Source organism: Mya arenaria, chromosome 3, assembly GCF_026914265.1.
Source record: "Mya arenaria isolate MELC-2E11 chromosome 3, ASM2691426v1".
Taxonomy (NCBI): domain Eukaryota; kingdom Metazoa; phylum Mollusca; class Bivalvia; order Myida; family Myidae; genus Mya; species Mya arenaria.
In genome coordinates, this window is record NC_069124.1 from 70,039,124 (window position 1) to 70,066,159 (window position 27,036).

Genomic DNA, 27,036 nt, shown 5'->3' on the forward strand with positions numbered 1-27,036 from the left:
TTAAATCTAAAATTTGACCACATGTGATCCACTTTTAAAATGCAATGAGTTTCATCAAAGGTAACATTCTGTCCAAGTTTGAACATAATCTGATCAATGATATGGTTACGGACAAAAGAAATTGAGATTTGACCTAGTAACCCACTTTCTGACCTCAAGTGACCAAGTTTCAAACAAGTCAAATATTTAATCAAGGGAAACGTTCTGATTAAGTTTGATGAATATAAGACCAATTATTATGCCTCTAGATTTCAAAGATTTTTCTAAGATTTAACCCAGTGACCTAGTTTAAGACCCAGTATTACAAGCGGTTGAAATTTCATCAAGGGGAACATTTTAACCAAGTTCGAACATTATCTAACCAATACCTACAAAGGTATGGTTCTGGACAGAAATGAAAATGAGGGACAGATAAGCGGACAGAAAGACGCCAAAACCAAACAGCCCGATTCAGAAACCTTTGGTTTGGCGGGGGATAATAATTGTCTTTAATGTGAGATCAAAACTGTTTTCAGCAATGTGTCCAATAAAGTTGGAACATGACTTTGAAGTTTCTTACACAAGGCCACATACATTTTGAACAAGACAGTTAATTTACATGTTAGCTGAATATAACAAACGGAACAGAATAATTTCAAATATTCATTAAAATCTTAACACCGTAAGTGACACCAAGTGCTGTCAACTGTCAGAAACTTTAAACATTTCGTCAAACGAAACTTCACAATGCATGTAGCTTTGTGATGAAGGATATGAATTTGCATACAATAACATTAACTTCAGAGTATGGTACTTTCTTTTTTCATTGACAGCAAAAACAAAACCACAAGTAATAATGAAACTGATAATGCTGTATATTTACAGTCAAAATTACACATAATATATATCAGTTTTCCTCACTAGCTTGATTCTTCCCACTGCCACTTCTGCCAAGTCTCCTAGCCCTTCTGCTGGAACCAGCAGAGTCCAATAAGAAAATGTCTTCCAGGGACCCTTGCAGAACCTCATTAACCCCCCCTGGAGGCCCCTCTAGCTCGTCCCTATCGTCAAAGTCATCTTTATTCTCTCTGCTTGATTTTAGGGTATTCTGCTTTTCCATTTTTGAAGTCTCATGGGAATAACTTGAATATCGGAGAGAAGTTTTCTTACTAGTATCTTTCTTCTGTAAAGTTGATTTATCAAAAGATAATGTTTTAGCATCATATAGCTTGTCTTCTTCACTTTTCAGGTCTTCATCATCAAAGAATTCAAACTGACTCACAGGCTGTACTTCGTCACCATCATAAAATGAAACTTTGTCTGAAGAATGATTTGCACCATGTATGCCTTTCATAGATTTTAAAGTACCAATCAAAGGCTGCTTATCCCTTATTGGGCTGCTATTTGTATCTTGAACGTTTGTTCCTGTGGCCTGCTGATAAATCTCACTTAAAGTCTCTAACAACTCTAACGACTTTGGATCTTCAAAAGTGAATTGTTTCATATTTTCTTGACCAGTCTCATTTTTATTCGAGTTAGCATCTCTCACTCCAAGCCCTTTTGTCTTCTTCGGGCTCTCAAGTAATGAGCTAAATATGGGTGGGACCTTGGGCTTGCGCTGCTCTGCGATGTCATGTTTCGTTTGGAGAGCCAATTTCATATCAGGCATGGGCAGTGAGCGGGCTCCGGCTGCATTCACCATTAAACCCAACTTCTCTCCCTCTACCAATAACCTGAGATAAGAAATGTCCTCATGTACCATTACAAAAATTTGATCACAAAGACAACAATTCAGTTATAAAAGTCCTATTTATAACAATTATAAACATTCTGAAAAACAACATATTTAAGGCATCAATATTATGAAACAGGGACATAATAAATAAAATATCCTTAAAAATATCTTTAATGTCTACTTTGGTAAACAAACATATATATATATATATATATATATATATATATATATATATATATATATATATATATATATGTGTGTGTGTGTTAAGTTTCAATGCAATACATCATGTATTCCCTAAGGTATTGACTTTAAAGTGGTAACATGCAAAACCTTAACCAGAATTTCGCTGTCGAATAAAATAGGAGCCATTATTTGAATTTAATGCAAACTAGAGTTATCTAACTTGGTTAATTAAGTAGGTTGGATGGTTGAGTACTATTGTATAAAGTCTCAATGCAATACATCAAGTAGTTGCTGAGATATTAACCGAACTTCATTAATTTAGTAGGTTAGATAGTTGGGAATACATATCTAAAGTTTCAAAGCAATACACGATGTATTTACTGAGATATTGACTTAAAGGTGCTTGCATGCAAAACCTTAACAAAGGTGTGACGCCAACGCTTGAGTGAGTAGTATAGCTCTCCTTATTCTTCGAATAGTCGAGCTAAAAATGCTAACATCCCTAATCCTGGCAGTAGTTCACTAATCTCCCAACAACTTTGAGTAACATGCATTTCAAGTGCATACAGAAATTAACCAATTGTCTATAATTGACATTACTTTAACACACTATGACTGTTTCACCTGTAAGCTGGGTCTATAGGCCCTCCCTCCACAGTGGCAGCCTCCTTCAGCTTCTGCCAGTTGCGGAACACCGCACGATCATGCCGGTAAATGTCATACTCATCATTTGGAAGCTTCTTCTTTCTGAAAAAACACAAACAAATATTAAGCAAATATGAAACTTATAAAAAAATTAATACAATTTGAGAAAAACACAAAACTTACAGTTTTAACACCAATAAGTTATTATTCAGAATCATGATAATGTACATGTAGTGGCCAGGCGCTGCCTGTCAATTTTCTTCCTCATTTAATCAAGGGGCATAACTCATATGGATTATGCAATTGAAATCAAAATTTAAAAAAAAGTTTAAGAACAGTAGTATAAATGAATAAATAACAAGCTAAATTTTATTTTCATGTATATGCGTGTACTTAAAATTGCATTCCCATGAATGCAAAAGCTTGTACTATGTATTTTTAATAAACAGTTGTTTTTCAATGATAAGTTTGATATATAGATGAATACCAAATGATTTTTACACATGCACTCGTGTTCTACTCTTTATTTTCAGAGAATAATGCCACATATAGCGATAATCAGTTGCGAGGTTTTGCAATCGATTGTCAGCAACCTCAGTCCAAAACAATCTATTTTCTACAATACTTGATCATTGTTTTATCCCCAATAACTCTAGAATTATAAAGGCCTTTTTAACTGAATATTTGTACAGTCATTGTTACATGGATGTATCCATTAAAGTTATGGCCAAAGTTTAAGTCTTTACCAAACTATGCAGCCAACAACACTAAGGCTCTAAACTTTGTTCTTTAAAACACAGACTGTCTATTAAAATTACACTAAACATAGAACTACATGCATAGACACAGAAAAGGGAGATTCCTGTAAATAGAGAAGGGAGATTCCTGTTATTAAACATTACTTGATGATATATCTGATGACATCAGGCGTAGTAGGGAAGCTGTCGGCCAACATCTCGGGAGTCCAATATATTGGGTCCTGCTCGTGAAGGTATTGTATCTGAGCCCGTGCTGCCCAGGTGAGCAGGTTGGGCATCTGAGGTCCTCTGTACATCTTCTTAAACTTGGACTGAATTATTTTGTTCTTCACAAATATTCGATGTTCTTTTTTTAAGTTCCTAAAAAGGAAGACATGTATGGATGATTTAAGTAGTGGCTTCCATAAAACTGTTAAGGAAGGAAGAAGAAGATGAAGGAGAATAAGAAGACGAAGACGAAGAAGAAGAAGAAGAAGAAGAAGAAGAAAAAGAAGTGGAAGAAGAAAACCTTTTATGATTTGATGTTTGGCAGGCTATACAGAGTCATAATGTTCTGCACACAAAAATAATAGTATGTATATTTAAAAAAAATAACAGTATGTAAGTAATGCAACAAATTTTGAAACTTACATCATGACATTCAGCTGAAACGTTGAGGTTAAGCTTTCATAAATAGTCATTATAACCTATCATTTCAGAAGTCAATGTGTGAGTGTAACAAAGTTGATTTAAAAAAAAATCCAACAAAAGGCTATGAGTTTTGCTTTGTTTGGCATTGCAAGTAAATGGATTTTGAGGGGCATCATAAATACGGGAATGTGAGTCTAAGAAGCTTGGACTATGGTTAAGTAAGCTGATAACATGCAGAATTTTCACTAATGTTGCCAACAATGGGATCACCGCACTGATTCTGATATAAATTTATGTATATCCAACGTGAAAAAAGTATATTGCATCGTGCTTGTACACATGTACAAATTTGCTCTAAACCTAACATTTCACTTAAATGAAACAAACCTTTTCTGTTTGTCTTCAATTTCAACATCAGGATTCCCCAGTTCTGATTCAATCTGGTCTTCGAGAAATATTTCATCTTCATCAGGGTTATAAGAGCTTGCAGGTCGAATTCCTGGTAAGAAAGTATGTGCTTGTAGTATTCTTACAGTTGACACTCGCCTTAAAATAGTCGAACATGTTAAAAACATGTGTACTCTGCAAGTTGACATTTTGCCGGAAGTGTACAATTTAGCTTGACTGGTTTCTACTTATACGTATTTAACGATAGTTGAAAGGCAGTTCAGTCTCGAATTTTTGTGTACAGACCAAAAAAATGGCTGCGCCCTTGGAGAAATTTCACGTCAGTTGCAGTATCATCATTTGAGCGGAAATATCCCGAGTATATATTCTCTTTGACGCCTTTCTAATAAAACAAATTATTTTCTTAAAACGAAATTTAAGAAAATATACTTTTTTCTAAATATTTTAGGTACTGTTTTCAAAAGTAATATGTTTTCGCGAGTTTTAGTCGCAAAGCAGTTTTTTTTTGTATTCCATATAATATATCTGACTAATTCTAACACTTTGAATAACTTACTGACGCATGGAATCATCTTAAAAATGTTTGGCAGTAGAGGTAGCATGAACCATTGATTTTTTAAATATTGCAATATTTTAATGAAATTTTGCACACATACTGTATTACTCAATTTTAGAGAAGTTCAGAACAGTTTAAATTTTCAAATTTGACAAAAAAATGAATTTTTAAAGATTTTTTTAAAACTCATTTCAAAAAAGCCTTATTTTTCAACCCAAAAACTGATAAATTGGCCTAAAACAGCTGTAAGATGTTGTTTACCAGCTGTAAAAATGTTTTCAGTAATTCTTTTATGTAATCATGGTAGTATAAATTCTGTTTAACCATCTTTTGAATAAACCATTGGAAGATATTTGTCTACGAAGAGCATTAAATGATACATTTTATATGTAGAATATTGGTGAATTGTCAACTTGGAAATAAAGATACAAGTAATTGCAGCTTGCATGGACTTAGCACTTTTCAATTTTGATCTTAAATGGTATCTTTAACAATAGAGAAACAAACAAAAAAGTATTTGAATCACATAATTATTAAATTTTCTGCTTGTAGTATGAATATAAAATGATATATGTCATTTTGAAATCTTAGCCACAATATTAGTATTATTTTACTAACCAAACACTTCCTTTAAATACATTAAATGTTGATACCAATATGATGCAATGAATAACATTTTTTGTAAGTTAAAGCATTAATGTTTAAGTTCCATAAACCTAACATAATTTTAATATTGCCATATTCAATTTTATTTTACTGAATTAGAATACCAGTTCTTTTACCAAAAAATCATTATCCATAAACTTAAAATGTCATAGATAATTATAGTTTTAATATAAAGATTTTCATTATTTCACTTACAGTTTATTACAAAAATTAAAATAGTATCAAATTCAATCAAGACAAAGTAGATAAATTGACACTAAACCCTTATTGGCCTTAAAGCAAACTTTTAAATATTCGTCCGAAATAGTTGACGAAATATATACACACTTAAATTTTCAGGTTTTATTGATATTGAGCATTTCTTCAGTAAAGAAACCAAAATAAGCATTTTTCACAAAAATATGCAAACTATAACACTAAAAATACTTATTATACACAAAAATATTTACTAATATGCCTAAAGTGAATGGTTTCTTCTATCCCAATGCATCCAAACAGGTGTATACAATGGTCAAATGTTAATATTTTACAGCCCATTAATGTGGATTTTTTTGCATTTCTTTAAAGATAGGGAATGCAACTATAATTCTATTATATTTTTGCATTGGTGCAGAATTTACCCATTTTTAACAAAATCTAAAATTTTCAAAAAAATAATTTTCCAGTATTTTTTGCAATTTTTTATTTGAGAATAGTGTGCACCACAACATCAAAGTATCAACTTTAACCATCAGTCGGTTGTTTTGTTTCAAAGTAACGTTTTAACACATTAAAATGGCATAAATGGAACCCACTAAAATCCCTCCATTTTGTTACCAGTTTTTGGACAGTAAAAATAGAGTCAATTTGAGTTGTTCCCCTTGTGGTTCATGCTAGTAGAGGCTGATGATACAGGAAGAGAGCTCAAATACACAAACTGTCTAAAAGAGTAGGTGTAGAACTCCTTCAGCCTCAGGACCATAGACACAAGATTGTATGATGGATAAAAAGAGAAGTCGTACCAACACAAACTCGCACTACTATGAAGGTGCGCCAAATATGGAGAAGTCGTCCCACATATGGATTATATAGTACATGTTATTTCTGTCAAACTTTACAATGTACATTGGATATCTTTTTTAAAGGTATTTATTAATTAGGAATTTATGATGGTAAATTAATATAATGTCTATTTGACAAGCTACTTTTATGAATCTACCAATACCGCCTATATTATACATATGTGGGGCAACTTTGTAGTGGTGCGAGTTTGTGTTGGTACGACTTCGCCTGTTACTGTAGGATGCAGAGCCGCATTTTTGGGCTGTTTATCACATCATGGTGCATAATACAACTAATCATGATTCCATGACAATATTTCCTATAACTAGTACTATTACTTAGCAAAGTTAAATATCCTATCAGTGCTCCATCTAGGCCTAAATAGCATGGGTGAGCACCCTGCCTCCATTTTACTATGCCCCGCTGTGCCATTTTGTTTGACAGAGCTCTCTTTGATGATTATGATATTTATTGAACTAACCAAACTATCTATTGCAAGTAGTTACAATCCATACACAATATGAATTAAACATTGGCCCTTGCAAGTGACCCATTAAGGCTCATTCAATGCCCATCAAAAGTGCCTTTACTGACTTAACACCCAGGGTCCCTGCCCTTTTCAAATCCTGGTTGGTGCACTGTCTTCTAGGGTTGTTAAAAAGGGAAGACAGGAATCATCACTTTTTATGAACACAAACACACATACTCACGCCAAAGGCACCATTACAGTCAAATTTTCATTTTCATATTTATTAACATGAGTATATTTAACTGTACTACTTGACATTCATTCAATGTGCTTAAAGATAAATATAGGCATGACAAGATATTGGGTGCAAATATACAGGTTACATACTGATATGAAAAAATGAAATTAACATGAGACTTCTCAGCTATTTTACAACCATCAAAGCAAGAAGACCAGCTTTTGTGGCAGTACCAAAACCATATAACAGATGTTGGGGAAATATGTTGGGGATAGCAGAATGTTCATAAAAATTCAACTCCTCTTTTTTAACTATTAAAGGTAACAGAAAAATACAATTACTGAGCATAAACAGACATTAATAAATATAAATGAAATACAAAGAGGTCAGTATGTGAGTATGATTTTAGGCTAAATGCATGAGACTTGCTGATTGACATGAATAATATCCGTCTCTTTTTATAATTTTCTTTGTTTTCAACATGTGCACAGACTGGATGTTATAATATAGAAGTAAAAGATGAGGAACTTAAAGTTACTGTCCAATCTACACCAGCAAGTTGAAAATGCTCGCAGCGCCCGGCATCTGGCAGTCAACTTTGACAATGGAGTCATCTACTGTGCCTCGGACAGACATGTCACAGGGTTTGACCCTGTCTCTGGTCAGGTAAGAAAATATAGCCGTTATTATATGTAGTAAGTTTTAAACTAAAATAAAAATGTTTTATGTCAAAGGTCTTTTTAGCTTCATAGATTCTTTTCTCAATTTTAATCCATCATTTTGAAATTAATGCATGTACTTTTTTGTTAACAAGTCCATAAACTTGCAACACTATTCTTTTTACTTTAATATAACATGTCTTACAACTGCTGTAGGTAGATCTGCAAGTATCCCTAGATAGCGTTGAGGATGTGGACAGGGCAGCCCGGGTTGTCGGGCTCCACCACCTGGCGGAGGACTGTGCCCTCTGTGTTGCCACTAGCACCGGAGATATCCTCCTTGTCAACCTTGACACCACACAGGTACATCTTACTTAGCACAATGAAATGAATATTGCCATTCAACATGTTAACGGAGGTATGAAAAAAATTGTGATCTTAGACATTTTTTGAAGAAATTTACTGTTTAAAATGCCTCACTGACTCATGCACTTACTGTCAATAATTATGGAAACTTCAAATCATTTATTTTAAAGTCACAAGTCATGCTTGATAGAATTTATTGTATTTTGAAGTGGTCATTGTTGGCATTGGACTTTCAAATAGTTTCTGGGCAAGGTTTTTGTCTTTACTGACTGATCCTCAAGCTGTCAAACATGTTGGAAGCTCAAACTTCAATATTTCTTTCTTATCTTATTTGTTTTTTGATCATGAAGCTGGATCTATGATTGTTGTTGCCAGGTAGAGGGTGTGGGCAGTGTTGCCTCTGGTGTCACCGCCATGGGTTGGAGTCCTGCATCAGAGATTGTCTGCATCACAACAGGTACTAAGATCTTGTGAACATAGACATTCAAAGAGACAATACACATAAAGAAGTTTTCGCAGTAAGGTTTACATAACCTTTATCAGTAAAATCTAGGGTTAAGGTAAATAAGAAAAATGTTGCACACATAGTAGGGATCATTTTGTCAGGTGACATAATCATCCCCATCATTGCACAACTTCCGACGCCACATGTTCATGTCAGTTCTTTTACTTAGCCATTCCTTCTCCAATCTTCAAAGCAAAAAGCAGCAATTCTTTTTGACAATATATTTACTGAGTTTGGATACCAGTCAGATCATGAGTGTCACTTTAGAGTTATAGCCCTTAAACGGATGGGCACTCTCGCAGAATTCTAGTTTGATCAGTGTAGCAATATATGATGTCAACATTAAAACAACAACATAATGATATAAGTCACAAAATGTGCAAACTATATACTCAAATTTTTAAGCTTCCTGAATAGGTGCTCATCAGGGATATATCTTGGAAACTACTTAAGTGATTTAAATGAAATTTGAAATATAGATGGTGATAAGGGGAAGCGCATTGCACAAGTACCATTATCCTGTCCAACAAGTTGTTTCCCCTTAACCTGATGTTTCTTTGAAATGGGGTTTTGTCTGGGCCATATCTTGAAAAATAGTGAAGGGATTTCTGTAGCTGTAGATTGAATTTCAATGCCATTTATGTTACTTTCTAGGTGATGAAACTTGCATCATGATGACACGGGAGTTCGACCCTATAACTGAGATGTCTCTGCACCCTGGGAAGTCTGGTGAAGGTAAGCCAGAAATGCCTGCGGACATGAAAGTTAAATAATAACATGTGCCTACTTCAGATTTTATTCATGATTGTGGCTTTATAAAGCAAATATGTTCACTGAAACAAAGTTATTGATAATATCACCTTTGTATACATGTACTTAAGTAATGATATATTACAGAGACCAGTGAGAATCTTCAGTCATCAAAATTAGACTTTTGGATAAACAAGCCTGACTTCTTATACTATTGCTTGGCATAATTTTTTTTAACAAGCCCTGCTATATAAAATTCAGAATATAAGCAAGCCCTGAAGACATTTTACCAACGCGGGGCTTGCGTGCTTGTGTTAATTTCGACCACTGAATCTCTGGCGGATTTTCTTGGACTCTTTTTTTGATTTATTTTTCATATATTCTTTTAACTCGAACATTAAGGACAAATATGTTAAAATGCGACCTAAGGCTCTTTAAATGCTTCAAAACCAGGAGCTTAATTGTGGCAGCTCCTATCCAACATCAAGGCACTGGCCTGGATTCAGGATTTTTCTCTTTAGTTCAAACATGTTTTATCAACATAAATATCATACATTGCAACATTGTATGTCATACTATTATACATGATATAATGAAGCAGATTAAAATGAAAGCAGAGCTTATAATGTTTCTCCGATTTTTGCTTTGAGCCTTTCTCACCCTTGAATTAGTTGACATAGATTTATTTATTTAAGACAGAGAAAGATTTATATACGAGATATGTTATCACTCATACTACGAGCCATTGTCATACATTTAGTAAATAATTAGGTATTTTTGTTATGCCTCCACTTAAAGAGTGGGGGTCATATAAATTTGCCCTTGTCCGTCTGTCTGTTCATCACACAATCTTGTGTTGCATGTATCTCCCTAGGTATGATAGCCAGAGTGATGAAACTCTACAGGAATCTGTGTCCTGTAGTCACATTTCTAGTTTTAAACTTAACTTACTCTGATGTACTTGTATATTTCTTATATCCATTACAGCGGAGTTTGTGCAGGTTGGCTGGGGAAAGAAAGAAACCCAGTTTCATGGCTCAGTTGGCAAACAGGCTGCACAAGTCAAGGCTGAGGTATTTATGTAAAATAATCATAATAAGCATGTTTTTGTGTGTTTTATTTCACAAATCAAAGGATTATTTGAGGAGTTTAATGAGTGAACAACAATATGCAAGTTGTATTGAATCCACTTGGAATACTGACTTTTGTATTATTTATCTTAGCGTTGGTATATGTATATTGTTAGCAAATATATAAACATTTGTTTCTTTGTACAGTGTAGGAATTGCTTTACAAGAAGTCCAACATAATGTGTTTGTTTTGCAGGCTATGAAGCCAGTTACAGACTGGGATGATCGTTGTCCTCGAGTCACCTGGCGAGGGGACGGCATGTTCTTTGCCATTGGATCCATTCATCCAGACACTGGTGAGTAAATTTGCTGATTATCTTTTTTTGATGGAATCAAATACCTTTTTTGTTTTGTTAAATTAGCCTGTCTGTTTTTGGATTATGGCTACTTTGATAGCCTCATCGTCGGCATCGTGCAAAACATTATCCTTGGCTATATCTGAAAAAGAACTTTAAGATATTGAAATGAAACTTTGTACACATGTTTCCAAAGACTGTTAAGCTGGCTCATAACTTTTGCTTTAGTATTGTTTGAGCAATCCCCCTTGTTCAACTGTAAAGGAATGGAATGATGTTGGCGCTCGGTCCGCGTTGCACTTGTTTACACTTATCTTTTTCAAGGCTTTGATATTTTGGGATGGACGTGAATCAGTTTGAATTGTATAAATTAAAAAGACAAAACAGTTTGTACGCTGTGTATCACAATAAATACCACGCCAACTGGTCATTATGTGAACAAATAATATCCCCTAATATGAAAAAATGAGAAACTATGTTTCTTGACAGAATAACACATTGACAGTAAGGTTTTACAAATGAAGGGCTTTCTGAGTATAAAGGATAATATTGGTGAGTACAGTTTTCTGAACAAGAACATTCATAGAACTTACTAAAGTATGCCTAGTTACCATCTTAACTATAAACAATTCCTTATAAAGTATGTTTTTTTGTTTTGTACCTACATGTGTAGAATGGCTTTTAACTGTTTTCAACCTGGATGGCAGCTAAATAATTCACATTATTTTATAAGTGCAAAATTGGTTTGTTTCGAAATATATAATAGAAATTGCCTACACGTTTATCGTAATATTTTCTGTTCATGTGCAGGTGCCCGTCAGGTGTGTGTTTGGAGTAGGGAGGGAGTTCACCATTCCACAAGTGAAAATGTGGACGGCATTGAACAGTCACTGGCATGGAGGTATGTTCACATGTAGCTGATGTAGCTCATACTTGTGTTTATGCTGTGATATGTCTTCCAGTAAGAAGAGATCATGAAAATTTCAATTGTTGTTGATGTTTGTTATCTTGTTAAATTGAATTACCATGGAACATGCATGTTAATTACATTGATGAAGTGTCCATCATCTCAGTAATTCAAATTACCATCAGCTTTTGATACCTGATTGTTTGCTAAAACCAATTTTTTTTAGTAAACTTTTTACATAGTTACTCATAGTAACTTATTTCATAGTGATGTTTTTGTAACATTGTAGGCCAAGTGGAAGTTTGATAGCAACATCGCAGCGCAGACCTAACAAACATGACATTGCTTTCTTTGAGAAGAATGGTCTCCGACATGGAGAATTCACATTACCTTTTAAACCAGACGAAATCAAGGTTAGTTGGAGTTAATATTACAAATATTGGTATTATTAAGATGAAATAATTTAATTATGACTGTGACTCATAAAGTACATGTTTTACAGTTAATAGGAAGTACAAATGGAGTGATGTTTTAAATACTACTTATATTTGAAAAGCTACATTAAAACCTATGTTCATATGCTGAACTACAAGAATGGCAGCGCTGTGTGTTGTTCATTATTCTATTCTCCTGCAGGTGGTTTAGGTGTGTTGGATTGTGTTGTTCATTATTCTAGCCTCCTGCAGGTGGTTGAGGTGTGTTGGATTGTGTTGTTCATTATTCTAGCCTCCTGCAGGTGGTTGAGGTGTTTGAGATCATGTTGTTCATTATTCTAGCCTCTTGCAGGTGGTTGAGGTCTGTTGGATTGTGTTGTTCATTATTCTAGCCTCCTGCAGGTGGTTGAGGTGTGTTGGATTGTGTTGTTCATTATTCTATTCTCCTGCAGGTGGTCTAACTGTGTTGGATTGTGTTGTTCATTATTCTAGCCTCCTGCAGGTGGTTGAGGTGTGTTGGATTGTGTTGTTCATTATTCTAGCCTCCTGCAGGTGGTGTAGGTGTGTTGGATTGTGTTGTTCATTATTCTAGCCTCATGCAGGTGGTCGAGGTGTGTTAGATTGTGTTGTTTATTATTCTAGCCTCCTGCAGGTGGTTGAGGTGTGTTATATCATGTTGTTCATTATTCTAGCCTCCTGCCTGTGGTTGAGGTGTGTTATACCATGTTGTTCATTATTCTAGCCTCCTGCAGGTGGTCTAGGTGTGTTGAATTGTGCTGTTCATTATTCTAGCCTCTTACAGGTGGTCTAGGTGTGTTAGATCATGTTGTTCATTATTCTAGCCTCCTGCAGGTGGTCGAGGTGTGTTAGATTGTGTTGTTTATTATTCTAGCCTCCTGCAGGAGATTAAGGTGTGTTGGATTGTGTTGTTCATTATTCTAGCCTCATGAGGGTGGTCTAGGAGTGTTGGATTGTGTTGTTCATTATTCTAGTCTCCTGCAGGTGGGCGAGGTGTGTTGGATTGTGTTGTTCATTATTCTAGCCTCCTGCAGATGGTTGAGGTGTGTTATATCATGTTGTTCATTATTCTAGCCTCCTGCAGGTGGTTTAGGTGTGTTATATCATGTTGTTCATTATTCTAGCCTCCTGCAGGTGGTGTAGGTGTGTTATATCATGTTGTTCATTATTCTAGCCTCCTACAGGTGGTCTAGGTGTGTTGGATTGTGTTGTTCATTATTCTACACTCCTACAGGTGGTCGAGGTGTGTTGGATTGTGTTGTTCATTATTATAGCCTCCTGCAGGTGGTTGAGGTGTGTTGGATTGTGTTGTTCATTATTCTAGCCTCCTGCAGGTGGTTGAGGTGTGTTGGATTGTGTTGTTCATTATTCTAGCCTCCTGCAGGTGGTTGAGGTGTGTTGGATTGTGTTGTTCATTATTCTAGCCTCCTGCAGGTGGTGTAGGTGTGTTGGATTGTGTTGTTCATTATTCTAGCCTCCTGCAGGTGGTTGAGGTGTGTTGGATTGTGTTGTTCATTATTCTAGCCTCTTGCAGGTGGTTGAGGTGTGTTGGATTGTGTTGTTCATTATTTTAGCCTCTTACAGGTGGTCGAGGTCTGTTGGAACTCAAGCTCCACTGTGCTGGCTGTCTGGTGTGAGGACATAGACAACAAGAACAGCTATGGTAAACATCTGAAAACAATTATGTATTAAGTATGACATTACTTGCATTTTTTCATGTTTTGTACTTTGTTAAAGAGTATATTCTAGAAACACTGGTTTCGAAGATAGATGATAACAAGATTATGTTGGATTAGAGTAATGATTCAGTTTGAAATCGGTTATGTTTACAGTTGATTATTATTGCTCACATGTTCTTATATACTCCTTCTCCCTCATATTTGTAGTCCAGCTATGGACAACTGGTAACTACCACTGGTACCTGAAGCAAAGCCTACAGTTCCCCGGGGGTGAGGGGCATGTCAGAGGGGTTACCTGGGACCCTGAGCATGAGTTTAGGCTGCATGTTCTGGCGGGGGCTGGAGGATACCTTCAATACACGTGGGCCTGGACCACCTCAAACAGTCAAGGCAGAACGGGGGATGACCAGGCTATTGTGGCTGTCATTGATGGAGGTACAATTTTTCTGTGTTAAGGGGCAATTGAAAATAAGAATAAGATGGTATACAAATCCTTGTTTGTAATCTTAAGAAATTAGTTTGCAATTTAATGTATTGTTTTGAGTTTCCTCAGTATTTTATATTCTTACTTCTCACATAGTGGTTCAATAATATTAACTTTCTTTATCTTGGTGTGTAATGGTGTGTTCGGCTGACTGTATTGTATTTGGTGTATGCATAGTTTAATAGCTACAAATATCTGTAATTCCAGCATCAGTGTTGATGACTCCAATGCGAGACATGATAGTCCCTCCCCCGATGTGTGCCTACAAATTAGAGCTGCCTGCCCCTGTCAATCAGGTTGTTTTTGCCCCGCCCCCTCACTCCAATGATTTGGCAGTGGTACTTATCGATAACAGGATTGTTATCTACAGGTTTGAAGGTAAAAAATCTATCTCTAGCCAGATTTGTATCAAACAAAACATCCAGGTGTGACATATTCATGTATCTTTGGAATGTTCTAAAATATTCAGTGTTTTGTTAACTTGTTCTATTTATTATGAATATCATGTACTACAGTTAAGTTACAACATATTTGCTCAACAGTGTTGATGTCAGAGTATTCGTTAATTACACACTTTTAGGAAAGCCAGCAGGTGAGGGGGTGAAGGTGGAGGCAGCGGGAGGTAATGGCTTCAAACACTGCTGCCAATTCCCCACTCTGCAGGGAATATACAGGTACAGTTTTAATTCACAAATTGTTTACTTCTAATCATATGATCCCTATCCTTTAGCTGTTATGCTCATGTTGTTGATTTATTTTGCATGCTTCTTCTGACAAAAATATTTGCATAAGAAGTTTTATTTTATTTTTTCATCTTATAGCCTATCTTTTTTTGTTTTATCCATTAATTTTGTTTATTTGCATGCACTTAAACATAATACTTTTGGTAAATAATGCATTTTTTTATTTCTAGTATAACTGGCCTGGAGGAAACCTCCAGCTACCCCCTGTGTCTGTCCCACTTCACTTGGGTGGGCGATGATGTGATTGTGTTCTCAACTGTCACCATGGATACCTGCCCCAGATCTGTGCTACACAAGGCCAGGATAGGGGACAGTGCAATCACTGTGGAGTAAGTGTTTTGAATCTCCTCTGGGATGAACTTAACAGTAACGTAACAAATTAGTATTTGTATAACAAATCAGAGCTCCAGATGAGGTTTGGGTTCAAAGGATATTTAACTACCATATTCTTTTACCAAAGACAATTTCAACAGCGAGTATTCAAAACTAAAATATTGTTTGAGTTAAGATCTTTAGCTTGACTATTCGTAAAATAAGGAGGGCTATACTTCTCAGCCCCTGTGGGTGAGGCTTCAGGATCCAATATAGTTAGGGAATTTTTACTTATAACTCCAATACCAATACCCTTCAATTCAGTTCACTTCATACTTTACAAATTTTTGGCAACAGTCATACAATTAGCTTACATATCTCCATGTTATCCTTAATACAATTATGGCCCATGATTGACTTAGAATATTTGGTTTAAGATTTATGGCAACTTCGTGTTTTAATTCAGATCTCAAATACTGATTTTTCAATGGCTCTCATACTTCACTCATTTGTTTAAGACCATCACACAATTAGGTTACATCACTCCATATAATCCTAAATAGAAATTATGGTCTTTGATTGACTTTTTTTTATCAAAAGTTTGGTTAAAGTTTGAGCAGGTTTTAGACATTGGTTGCATTGCCTTGTTCTCCCCTTAAAATTGAATATTATGATTATGAATTGTAAAGAGAAGGATATTCTGTTAAATGCTTAAAATCAAGTGCATTTTACACTTATTTTTAATGCACATTTATGCATTTATGTACTTAATCTGGAATTATGAACAAATGCTAAAATAGAAATGCTTGAAAAATACTGTTTGTATTTTTTTGTATTTGGCAATTATTATACAATGGCATATAAATGACAAATTAAATGTACCTTGGAGCAATTAATACAAAAGTGTGCAACAATTATTAAAAAAAAGTTCACCCATTTTATTGTTAAATAGTTAAAGTGTTCCATAAATTATAGGAGGAGCTGTCCAGTGGAATCTCAGATATTTGGGGTGGCATTTGACCCAAACTCCCTGGCTGTGGCCATCCAGCTGATGGATGGTTCTCTCCTTAAATATGACCACAGTAAGTTATGGTAATTGTCATTGTAAATTGCAGCATCCTAATTTAAGAATATAACATTTTAGTTTGTTATGTTGTTTCAGTTTACTTATTAATATGTAGATATAGCCTTAAATAGAAAATCATCATCATCATTATCCTTGTTGTCATGATGGGTTTTGGTAGTTTTGTGTGTGTATTGTTTCGAATTCATGTGAGCATCCTGCACCCATAGCCGATATCCATTTTGTATCATATGATCAATATGGCAGATAATGGTTTATAGTATGTTCACAAAGTACAATTATTAAGAGCTGTAAGAACTATATTTCCAGACGATGATATGGTGTTGCCATGGGAGACAAGCAAGGGAGAGGAAGTACAGTTTGTAGTTCCCTGCTCCAGTATGGCCGTCTGTGATATAGGAGGAGAGGTGGACAATTTTAGATAATTATATGAAATGAAATGCAAACTTCTTTCGATTTCATTTTTAGCTTGACAATGAAACTACTCACCCTAGCGTCAGTGTCTGTGTCGGCATTAAGGTTTTGCATGTAAGCACACATAGGTTAATATATCAGCAACTTCTAGAAGTATTGCATTGAGACTGTATACCATTGTACTCAACTACCGAACCTACTACTACTTGAATATCCAAGTTAGATAACTCTATTTTGCATAAGATGCTAATTACAGGCCTTTTATTATTTAACTTAGAAATTCTGGTTAAGCAACTTACGGTTTTTATGTAACCACATTTAAGTCAATATCTGAGCAAATAATTTTTTTTATTGCATTGAAACTTGTGTTCCAAACTACCCATCCTACTTAATAAATCAAGTTAGATAACTCTTTCATGCATAAAATGCAAACTATTATTAATAATCATTCTTAAATAATAAAGTTGATAACTTCATCTTGCATATTTCATAGATTTTTTGCCTTTATTATTTGACTTAGAAATTCTGGTTATTGTTTTACAGTGCAGATTAAGAAAAACATGCTGGATGTAGTTGTAAAAGTTGTAAGAGTATCTCCTATTTTTCAGGAAGTTGTGCTGGGCTTGACACAGAGATACAGGTTCTACGTCAATAATATTGAGGTAAAACAGAGTGATGCTTTCATGTTTAGTACATATGTCATTGCTTGAATGTTTCCTAATAAAAGACTCTTATTAAATGTTGCGCTGAAGAGTGAAGTAAAAAGTGTCAGCTAAATCTTAATTATTGGGCTATTTCTTATTTATCTATATGTCTAGTTTCATCAGATTGATTTTATATATACTTAAATTTTCTTAATATTGCTTTGCTCTTTTTTTGCATCAAATGCAAATTCCTTCAATATTATTTTGGAAAGTTCTATAATTTTCCTTTTACAGATCGCCTCCAACTGCACGTCCATGATGGTTCATGATGAATTTCTGTTACTGACCACACTTCAACACACCTGTAGGTGCATCAGTAGACACACACCTGTTAAAGGTAATTTATGAACATTTACTTATCTATTTCAAGTCACAAAGTTAGAACTGATTGGAACCGCCTCTGTGGAAAGACTTTCAGATAATATACAAAAAATAAAATTGTTTTTACATAGTGCAATAGCTCATCATAATTATTGCAGCTTCTGTGTAATGGTACAAATCCCTTATTTAATGTAGCTAAGTCTTAAATGGTGCAGTTTTAAATTTTCGAGACATATGTTTGCTACCATTTTCATTTAGATGTTTCTCACAGCAATTTCTATATTCGTGCAAAGACCTGCCGACCCTGTCTGATGGCAAAGCCCATCCATTTGATGAGAGTATCCGTCGTGTGGAGCGGGGATCCCAGATAGTGATTTCCGTCCCTGATGACACAAAGCTTGTGCTGCAGATGCCTCGCGGTAACCTGGAAACCATCCACCCTCGAGCCCTCGTGCTCACTGCTGTCAGAAAACAATTAGACAAGTATGAACCCATCTAATATTATTTTGCTAATTGTTAATTATGTACATTTGTGATCATCATAAAGTATTACCGTATACAATTACTGACTATTTTATATGATCTGATATTCACGGATAAAAGTTGTGTTGACGGAGACACTGCCAATAGAAAATACCTATATATAGGTTGTATGATTAAATACCAAGCCTTTGATAACTTTCATATCATAGCCTTAACTAAGCATGAATTCAGTTTGTCTAGTTTGCATATTCACAAAAAACAATGAAAAACATATATAAGGCATGAAATATGTAATACTTGTGATAATACATAAAACGTGGCCAAAAATTTTTTTCATGTAAAGGTAAATCATTTTAAATACAGAATATAATACAATTGTAAATATATAAACTACCTTATCGTAAGCATTACTTAGACTTCAACTGTATAAAAACGTAATTCCACTCTATAACAGGTTACAGTTCAACGAAGCATTCACTATTATGCGTAAGCACCGTATCAACATGAACCTGTTGAACGACCACAACCCAGAGGTGTTCACTGCCAATGTGGGGCTGTTTGTACGCCAGGTGGCCAACGTGAACCACATTAATCTCTTCCTCACTGATCTCTTGTATGTATACCCATTTACCGAGGTTTGTTAGAACAACTTTGAGACTAATACCGGCTATGTGCTTTAATAGAGTAAAATTCATACTCAATGTGCTGAGTCCCTTTACTGGTCCCTGTTATGGGGATGATCTGGTGCTGCTGATGTTGAAATTACAAACGTTAAATGCACTACCTTATTCTTAAATGGTCATCACTTTGTAAATATAGATTACTTTTCATTATCTTATAAGACACTATTAATTCAACACATGTGTACAATTATTTGTTAAGCAAGGAAAATTGTGTGATTATGAGTTATTTCCACCAGGGAGGAGGATGTTACAGTGACGATGTACACAGCTGCCTATGAGAGGAACAAGTCTGTGTTACCAGGAGGCTTGAATACCCAGGAGCAGGGGAAAAACAAGATCAACACTGTTTGTGACGCAATCAGACAAGCTCTCATTGACATTGATGAAAACCAGTATGTAATGACCTGTTAAAATACTCACTAAACAAACATGATAAAACTGCATGTAGATCTTGTAGTACGATGTATAAGTCAAATATCAAGTATTGCATTTATAGATTTTACAGTAAGAATTGCATTGTAAAATAAGATGTCATTGTGTTTTTCAAGGTACCTGTTGTCAATTCTTACAACTTATGTGAGGAAGACCAAACCAGAGTTGGAGGAGGCTCTACACATTGTCAAGAAACTAAGAGGTACACTAGTAACTTGTTACGTATGTATGGCATACCTACTTCAATGACTTCATACCACAAGTTTCTAATACACCCTCAATTACTAAAAGTGTAGCTAATACACGGTTAGTAGTCTGCTTTCTTTGCCAGGGACTCTCCCTTTGACCTCACTGAAGGGACCAAAGTTTCTACCTAGGAAATGAATAATAAAGACTGATTAATTCCAATGTATGGCAGACTTTAAAGAAACAAAAATAAATATACTTACTTTTAACTCAATGAACATAAACGCACTATTTTTAAATACTGGTTCTCAGAAACACACTGAATTGATATGGAACCCCTGACCACTATGACAGAGTACATGAAAGTGAAAGGATAATGACCTCACCGACTATGCTAGCCAGGGAATTCCATAAGTTATTGCCTTGTGATACATAAGAGAAATGTAAAATACAATATGTGCAACAATTTCCTGTATGTCCTCAGAGTTGCCTGTGAACCTGCCCCATATCAGCGCTGAGGAGGCCCTCAAATACCTGGTTTTCCTGGTTGATGTTAACGAGCTCTATGACATTGCTCTTGGCACATACGACTTCAACCTTGTTCTTATGGTTGCAGAGAAATCACAGAAGGTATATTATGCAATTTCAACATTTACCAGTATCTGAGATCTATAAACTATTTTTATAAACAAAATGAATTTGTTAGTTTGAATTATGATGTTTGGAAATTCCCCTACTGAAAAACATGTGTTAACAACTATTGAAAGATAAGGTTATGTTGTCCTATATAAAATATTTAGGATTTTGTTTTATTTAAGATAGTAAACATTTCTGATTTTTCTTTGTAGGATCCGAAGGAATATATTCCCTTTTTGAACGATCTCAGGAAGTTGGAAACAAACTACCAGAGATTTACAATTGATAAGCACCTGAAAAGATATGAAAAGGCTCTAACTCATATAGTAAAATGTGGTGGGTATTTACAATAATTCTAAAAGTTTACAGTAATACAATGTATATGTAAGATACGAGGTATGTTCGGAAAGTTCCCGGATTGAACGCATTTCTTTTGAAAGGCTCATTGTATTATAATGAAATTAAGTACGGATTTACTACATCTTTTATTCCATTTCACTCTAAAATTTCGATTCCATACATATAACAGTAAAAAAGTTACAATAAATTTAAAACATATACCAACGATATGGCGGAGCAACCCGACATTAAAATTTATAACGTCAACGTCAATTCAGTTTACTCTTTCTCGAAATAGCGGCCATGTGCTTGCAAGCAACGTTCATGTCTCCTGACCCATGATGTGTAAACAGTGTGAAACCATTGTTTATCAAATTAAGACATAATTGTCTGCACATGACAACGTAGGCTCTCGAGATCATCGAATCGGATTCCGCGTAGCTGGGCTTTGACGGCCGGGAAAAGCGCAAAATCAATCCTTCATCTGATTGTCATCCAATAGCCTTGGTATCCATCGTGCGCACACCTTTGTCATCTTAAACTCTTCAGTAATTAACTTATAAGCTGTTGCTACAACAATGTCACATTCCTCAGCCACTTCCCGTGTAGACACTCGTAGGTCCCTATCAAGCATGGACTTTACCATTTCGCGCTTTTTCGCCACAAGTGCCGGCCTCCCACATCTCTCGTCGTCGGATGTTGACTCGCGCCCCTCCTTAAAGCGTCTGTGCCACTCAAAAACAGCTGTGCGACTCAAAGTTTGGTCTCCAAACGATTTCTTCAACTGTATCAATGTTTTCGACGGTGAAACATCTAAACTCTGGAGAAACTGTATCACCACACGCTGTTTTTCAATAATTTCGTGTTGCATGTTTGCTTTGAGCACCTGTTTTGGAGTTTGTTTTGCGAGGCGATGTCTGTTCAAATGACGTCATGCGTATTTTACTAATGACGTCATGTTGTGGTTCGACGTCAAGATGATGTTTCCCGCGTTGTTTAACGTTACAAAATGCGTTTAATGTGAACATTATAGGAAAATATATGGCTTGCTCCACAACAGCAAATATTATGTTGCTATGGATACAATATTTTAAGAATGTATTTGACTTAGGCGATTGTCCGCTTATTATCAAAATGAATATATATGTGTCTCAACTTGGCCGAAGTTTCAAAGCTCTACGTTGAAAAATAACAAAATTATTAGTACAGTCCGTGAACTTTCCGAACATACTTCGTATAATGATATTAAAAATTGTTTCAACTGAAAAATACAGTATACCATGTCAACAACACACTTATGAATGTATATGTTGCAGGTCCTGAGCATTTCCAGGAGTGTTTGAGTCTTGTAAATGAACATAAGCTACACACTCAGGCCCTGCAGCTGTATCCCCCATCATCTTCACAATATAAGGTAGGTCAGATGATATATAACTGATTTATTATATTTTAGATATAAGATAACCAATTACACATCTATAGTTTTTCCAAAAATGTCTAAAGTCTAAGTTATATTTTCTGGCTAGCTCTTATTACACATTTTTGGAAATTGACTTCCTACAAAATCTCTTAAACAAGTTTCTAAATGTATGAAAATTATTGTAGGAGATAGCCAATGGGTATGGTGATGTGTTGGCAGAGAAGCGTCGTCATGACGAGGCAGCCATCATGTATGTGAAGGGAGAGAACTGGGAGGCTGCTTTGTCCTCTTACCTTGCCTGTCACCAATGGCAACAGGTGTTCTGCATGACTGCACACCTCAAATACTCCTCAGACAAAGAGGCTGAAGTAGCCAGAAAATTAGCAGGTAAAATTATTCCTATAATTAGTAATTAAATTTGTACTTTTATCCCAAATATGGGTGCATCTTATATGAGCAAGTGATTATATACAGCTATTTGGTTATTAAAGCTCAAAGAAAAAATGTTTAGGCATTGGTCTAGCCTTCCTGTATTTAATGATAGTTATAAGCTGTCAACAACAAAAAAACATACAGGAGATCTATTTGTCTAATATTGAAAATATGAAGCATGTTTTTACAATATCTTAATATTTCTCTTGAATACCAGAGGAGTTGAAGGGTCGTAGCCGGTGGGGGGATGCGGCAGTGGTACAGGAGCAATACGCTGGGGAGGTTGAGGAGGCCATTGTCACCCTAGTTCAGGGCAGCCTCTGGGACGAGGCACTCAGGCTGGTAAGAGAGCTTAATATTGTTGCATGCGTTGCATTGATTTTGGCACTATCGGGGACTTATTGATATGATTATTTATTTAGAATGTTGAAAAGCCTAGCCCATATTGATGAAAGAAGTCTTAATCTTTGACTTACATCAAATTGCATGTAAATGCCTTAATACTGAATCTGTATTAATTGCATATTTTTACAAACTTTAAAATGCTTGTATAATAAAAGGCCAAGTAATGAAAGACATGCTTGCATCCATGAGAAGTATTTAAAAGTAATGGTAAATACTTATTCACATATCTTACCCTTCAGATGCACAAGTACAAGCGTACTGACTTCATAGAGACGGACCTGAAGCCGCAGCTGTTGGAGAGTGTGGAGGGTCTCCATGGCAACCTAGAGCAGACGAGAAACACTTTCCTCAAACAGAAGGCCCGTCTGGCAGTGGTCAGGCAGGAGAAGGAGAAACAAAGGCTGGAACTCATAGGTATGGGGATATTTTGTTTATCAAAAGATCCATAAAGTAAAATGATAGTTTTCAGATTTTCTATATTTCTTCTCTGTGGTTGGATATCCTATTTAATAGCCATAATAATTTCAAGACAGTAGAAGTTTCATAGTGAATGTAATATATGCATAGTGATGTTGATATATAATAGTAAATTAAAATCATGATAGCCTTCCAAAGCTATAATAAATAAAATATTGAAACATACCATGTATATTGCTACATAACAGTTTACTGTTGATGTGCATCAATCCTAAGAAGTATCATATTTTTTGCATTTCAGAGTCAGGGGGAGTGTGTGGTGGCCAGGACAGTGACCTGTTCTCAGACACGAGCAGTGCAACAGGGGAGAGCATCCAGTCATCTACACCCTCCACCTCATCCTCTGTCTACAGCAAGATGTCTGGGTTAGCTCCCTTCATTTATAACTGTAAAACAAATTATTAGCCTTTCATAATTGATAATTGAAATTTCATCATATCACTGGTGTTGTTTGTTTCACATGTAACAGTTACAATCTATGATGAAACATATTAAAATAACTAAAAATATGATTGCCATTTATATTTCATTTCTATTCAGTGTATCTGAAAGTTTTATGACACATCCATTTATGATTACAGACGATCTGTAAAGAATCGAAGGAAATTAGAGCACAAGAAATGGAGGTTGAAAGAAGGGAGTGAATTTGAGGACTTTGCCCTTATTGCCTCCCTTGCAAAGAGCATTAAATATGTTGATGATCTTAGAGGTATGGTAGTTATTTGTTTACCTAATTACTACCTTGTCAAGGTTATTTCATAGTTTTTGTGTTGTCCTTGTTACCTAGTTAGTTGGTGTTGTGCTATACATGAGTTCTGGCCGTGCACAAAGGTTGATTCATGTATTTGCCTTGAACATTATTGACAGCATATTTACAAAAAAAATACTGACACTCATGTTGAGTTATACTTTAAAGATATTAATCTCACTCTAATTGAGCTGCATAACTGAACAATTAGTTATGTTGTAAGTTGTGTTACCTTTTGAAAGAAAGTAGGAAAGTTGAACCATTTATCTTGTTTTTTATAGCCATTTTCATATTCACAGATGAAGTTCGAAGTTTGGTGCGAGCGTTGGTGATGTTTCATTATGACAAGCGGGGAGAGCAGCTACAGAGAGATTATGATGCCCTGCTCATCCTCCTGGACCAGTCCATTCCTGAAATCTGGATAGATGAAGACAAGGACACAGAGTTCAAACCAGTATGTGGTTGGGTTATATTCAGACTGAACCAGTATGTGATTGTGGTTATGTTCAGAACTTCAGACTGAATCAGTATGTGGTTGGGTTATGTTCAGACTTAACCAGTATGCGGTTTGGGCTATGTTCAGACTGAACCAGTATGTGATGTGGATTATATTCAGACTCAACCAGTATGTGGTTGGGTTATGTTTAGTCTCAACCAGTATATGGTTGGGTAATGTTCAGGCTGGACCAGTATGTGGTTGGGTAATGTTCAGGCTGAACCAGTATGTGGTTGGGTAATGTTCAGGCTGAACCAGTATGTGGTTGGGTAATGTTCAGGCTCAACCAGTATGTGGTTGGGTAATGTTCAGGCTGAACCAGTTTGTGGTTGGGTAATATTCAGGCTGAACCAGTATGTGGTTGGGTAATGTTCAGGCTGAACCAGTATGTGGTTCAGGTTATTTTAAGAGGAAATCACCATGTGGTTTTGATTATTTTCAGACTGAACTTGTACATGATTTTGGTAATGTTCAGATGAAAGAGGCATACACATCTATATTGTTTTGGAAACAATAATTCATATATTAGGGAAAGTGTTAATTCTTTATGTACAGCTATTTATTGTAACAGTTTAATTACATGTATAATTCAAGTTTACAGCATTCAGTTCATAGTGACATTGCTTATGTAGGTTGTTTAAAGAAACATTAAAAAAAAAGTTAAAAACAACCCATTTGTTGTTTCCACAGGTGTTGGGCCCCACAATGACGGCCAACGCCATAGCGCTGTCAGTGCAGCAGGGCAGGTCGGTACAGACTGCCGCTGACAAGGAGGAAACCACAGGTGAGATGGGAGGAAATTTTAATAGATATAGGATGTGTGTTCCATGTTAGAAAACAATATTAGATTATTATAAATATTCAATTTAATAAATATTGTTGTTTTGAAATTGTCATATCATTGATTGTTGACATTTGGATGGCCTACCCATGTAGTCAAGTGCTGAATGTTGTATGTCATGAATTAATTATTATAAAATCCTGTATTTCAGATCCAGTTGTCAGATTTGCTCCAGTGTTACAAAAGGAGAAAAGGTGGAAATTGTATGCCTTGGAAACCTGAGCATAGTTACTATATTCTGCTGCCTACTGGCAGTGTGGTGTTAAGGGAGTGGTTCAGAATGCAATATAACATTAATAATAATACAGTGTATCTAAATTAAGTTTCACTGTTATACATTATGATGTATGTATTTGAATAAATGTGTAACTGTATTGTAACTTTTTTGCATTGTTAGGGCACCCCTAAAATCAGTGCCCTATAGTAATCACCATGTCTATCTGTCGTGGGCCCCACAAACGATTTACTAGTGCTCTATAGAAAAGTACAAAGCTTAGTGTTTGTTTATTATAGTCTCACTCATTGAGGGCCAGCCTGCAGGAGAAAACTTACATCCAGCTTCCTATTCTAAATGCCGTTCATCTGGCAGAAAGGCAAGGAGTACCCATTTATCAAACTAGCTGCTGGGTAAGCAACCAGCCATATCAGAACAAGCCCTGTGTTGGGCTAGAACTTTTAATATTCCGCTCTGTAAGCAGATTTCCTAACCACTAGGCCATTGAGGCTGTTAGACTTCTATGACGGAAGAACAATTCATACTAGACAGTTTCTTAGCTTACATTACCCTGTATGTATATTTAAATGATTTTAGATATAAAAGAATAATCTTAAAAGACTATCTGATATCTGACACAAGCTTACACTGTGAAGTGATCCTACTGAGGATGTTTAAGATATGCAGTATTTCAAAAGGTTCTATTTTTAATAAATCAAGTACATTTTGCCGTGCATTACTCAAGTAAAGACCTTTATGGCAGTTTGAACTGACTAAGCAATGGTGCCCTATTAAATACGTGCTTTCCATATTATATGTGACCAGAATTTTATTAAACAAATAAGTTAATGTAAAAAGATAATATTTATTTTTGTCAGCAAGACCTATACAGAAAAAAGTCATTCTTATGAGCTAGTAAACCTGAATAACAAATAAATAAAACAAATTTACAGTGGCTGTAAAGAAAACATGTATCATATATATATATAAGATAAAAGAACAAGTAACAATAAGGAGTTAATACGGAGATGACACAAAAGGTCTATGAAGTCAGAGGAGGAACAGGTAATATGGTAATAAATAAGGCAAAGTTATAAATTGAATGATATAACCAAGTACATGGGCTG

The 27,036-nt window shown here is 35.4% G+C and overlaps 2 protein-coding genes across 2 annotated transcripts; one reads left to right on the plus strand and one right to left on the minus strand.

Moving 5' to 3' along the window:
* Positions 1-629: 629 nt before the first annotated feature.
* On the minus strand, positions 630-4,539 carry LOC128226743 (uncharacterized). The gene is made up of 4 exons (XM_052936768.1): positions 4,321-4,539; positions 3,448-3,663; positions 2,525-2,647; positions 630-1,712 (listed from the first exon to the last, which is right to left on the minus strand). The coding sequence occupies exons 1-4, from the start codon at positions 4,527-4,529 to the stop codon at positions 887-889; spliced, it is 1,374 nt and encodes a 457-aa protein (XP_052792728.1). The 5' UTR covers positions 4,530-4,539; the 3' UTR covers positions 630-886.
* Positions 4,540-4,619: 80 nt separating this feature from the next.
* On the plus strand, positions 4,620-26,069 carry LOC128229410 (putative elongator complex protein 1). The gene is made up of 33 exons (XM_052941322.1): positions 4,620-4,699; positions 7,803-7,977; positions 8,187-8,333; positions 8,712-8,793; positions 9,496-9,576; positions 10,579-10,664; positions 10,918-11,017; positions 11,828-11,918; positions 12,214-12,337; positions 13,961-14,039; positions 14,263-14,490; positions 14,747-14,917; positions 15,120-15,213; positions 15,453-15,611; positions 16,570-16,676; positions 16,988-17,085; positions 17,701-17,754; positions 18,031-18,133; positions 18,411-18,600; positions 19,055-19,213; positions 19,520-19,675; positions 19,832-19,917; positions 20,386-20,531; positions 20,750-20,873; positions 22,193-22,290; positions 22,482-22,683; positions 22,946-23,070; positions 23,373-23,547; positions 23,852-23,975; positions 24,192-24,319; positions 24,658-24,812; positions 25,545-25,638; positions 25,847-26,069. The coding sequence occupies exons 2-33, from the start codon at positions 7,831-7,833 to the stop codon at positions 25,915-25,917; spliced, it is 3,984 nt and encodes a 1,327-aa protein (XP_052797282.1). The 5' UTR covers positions 4,620-4,699; positions 7,803-7,830; the 3' UTR covers positions 25,918-26,069.
* The last annotated feature ends 967 nt before the right edge of the window (positions 26,070-27,036 follow it).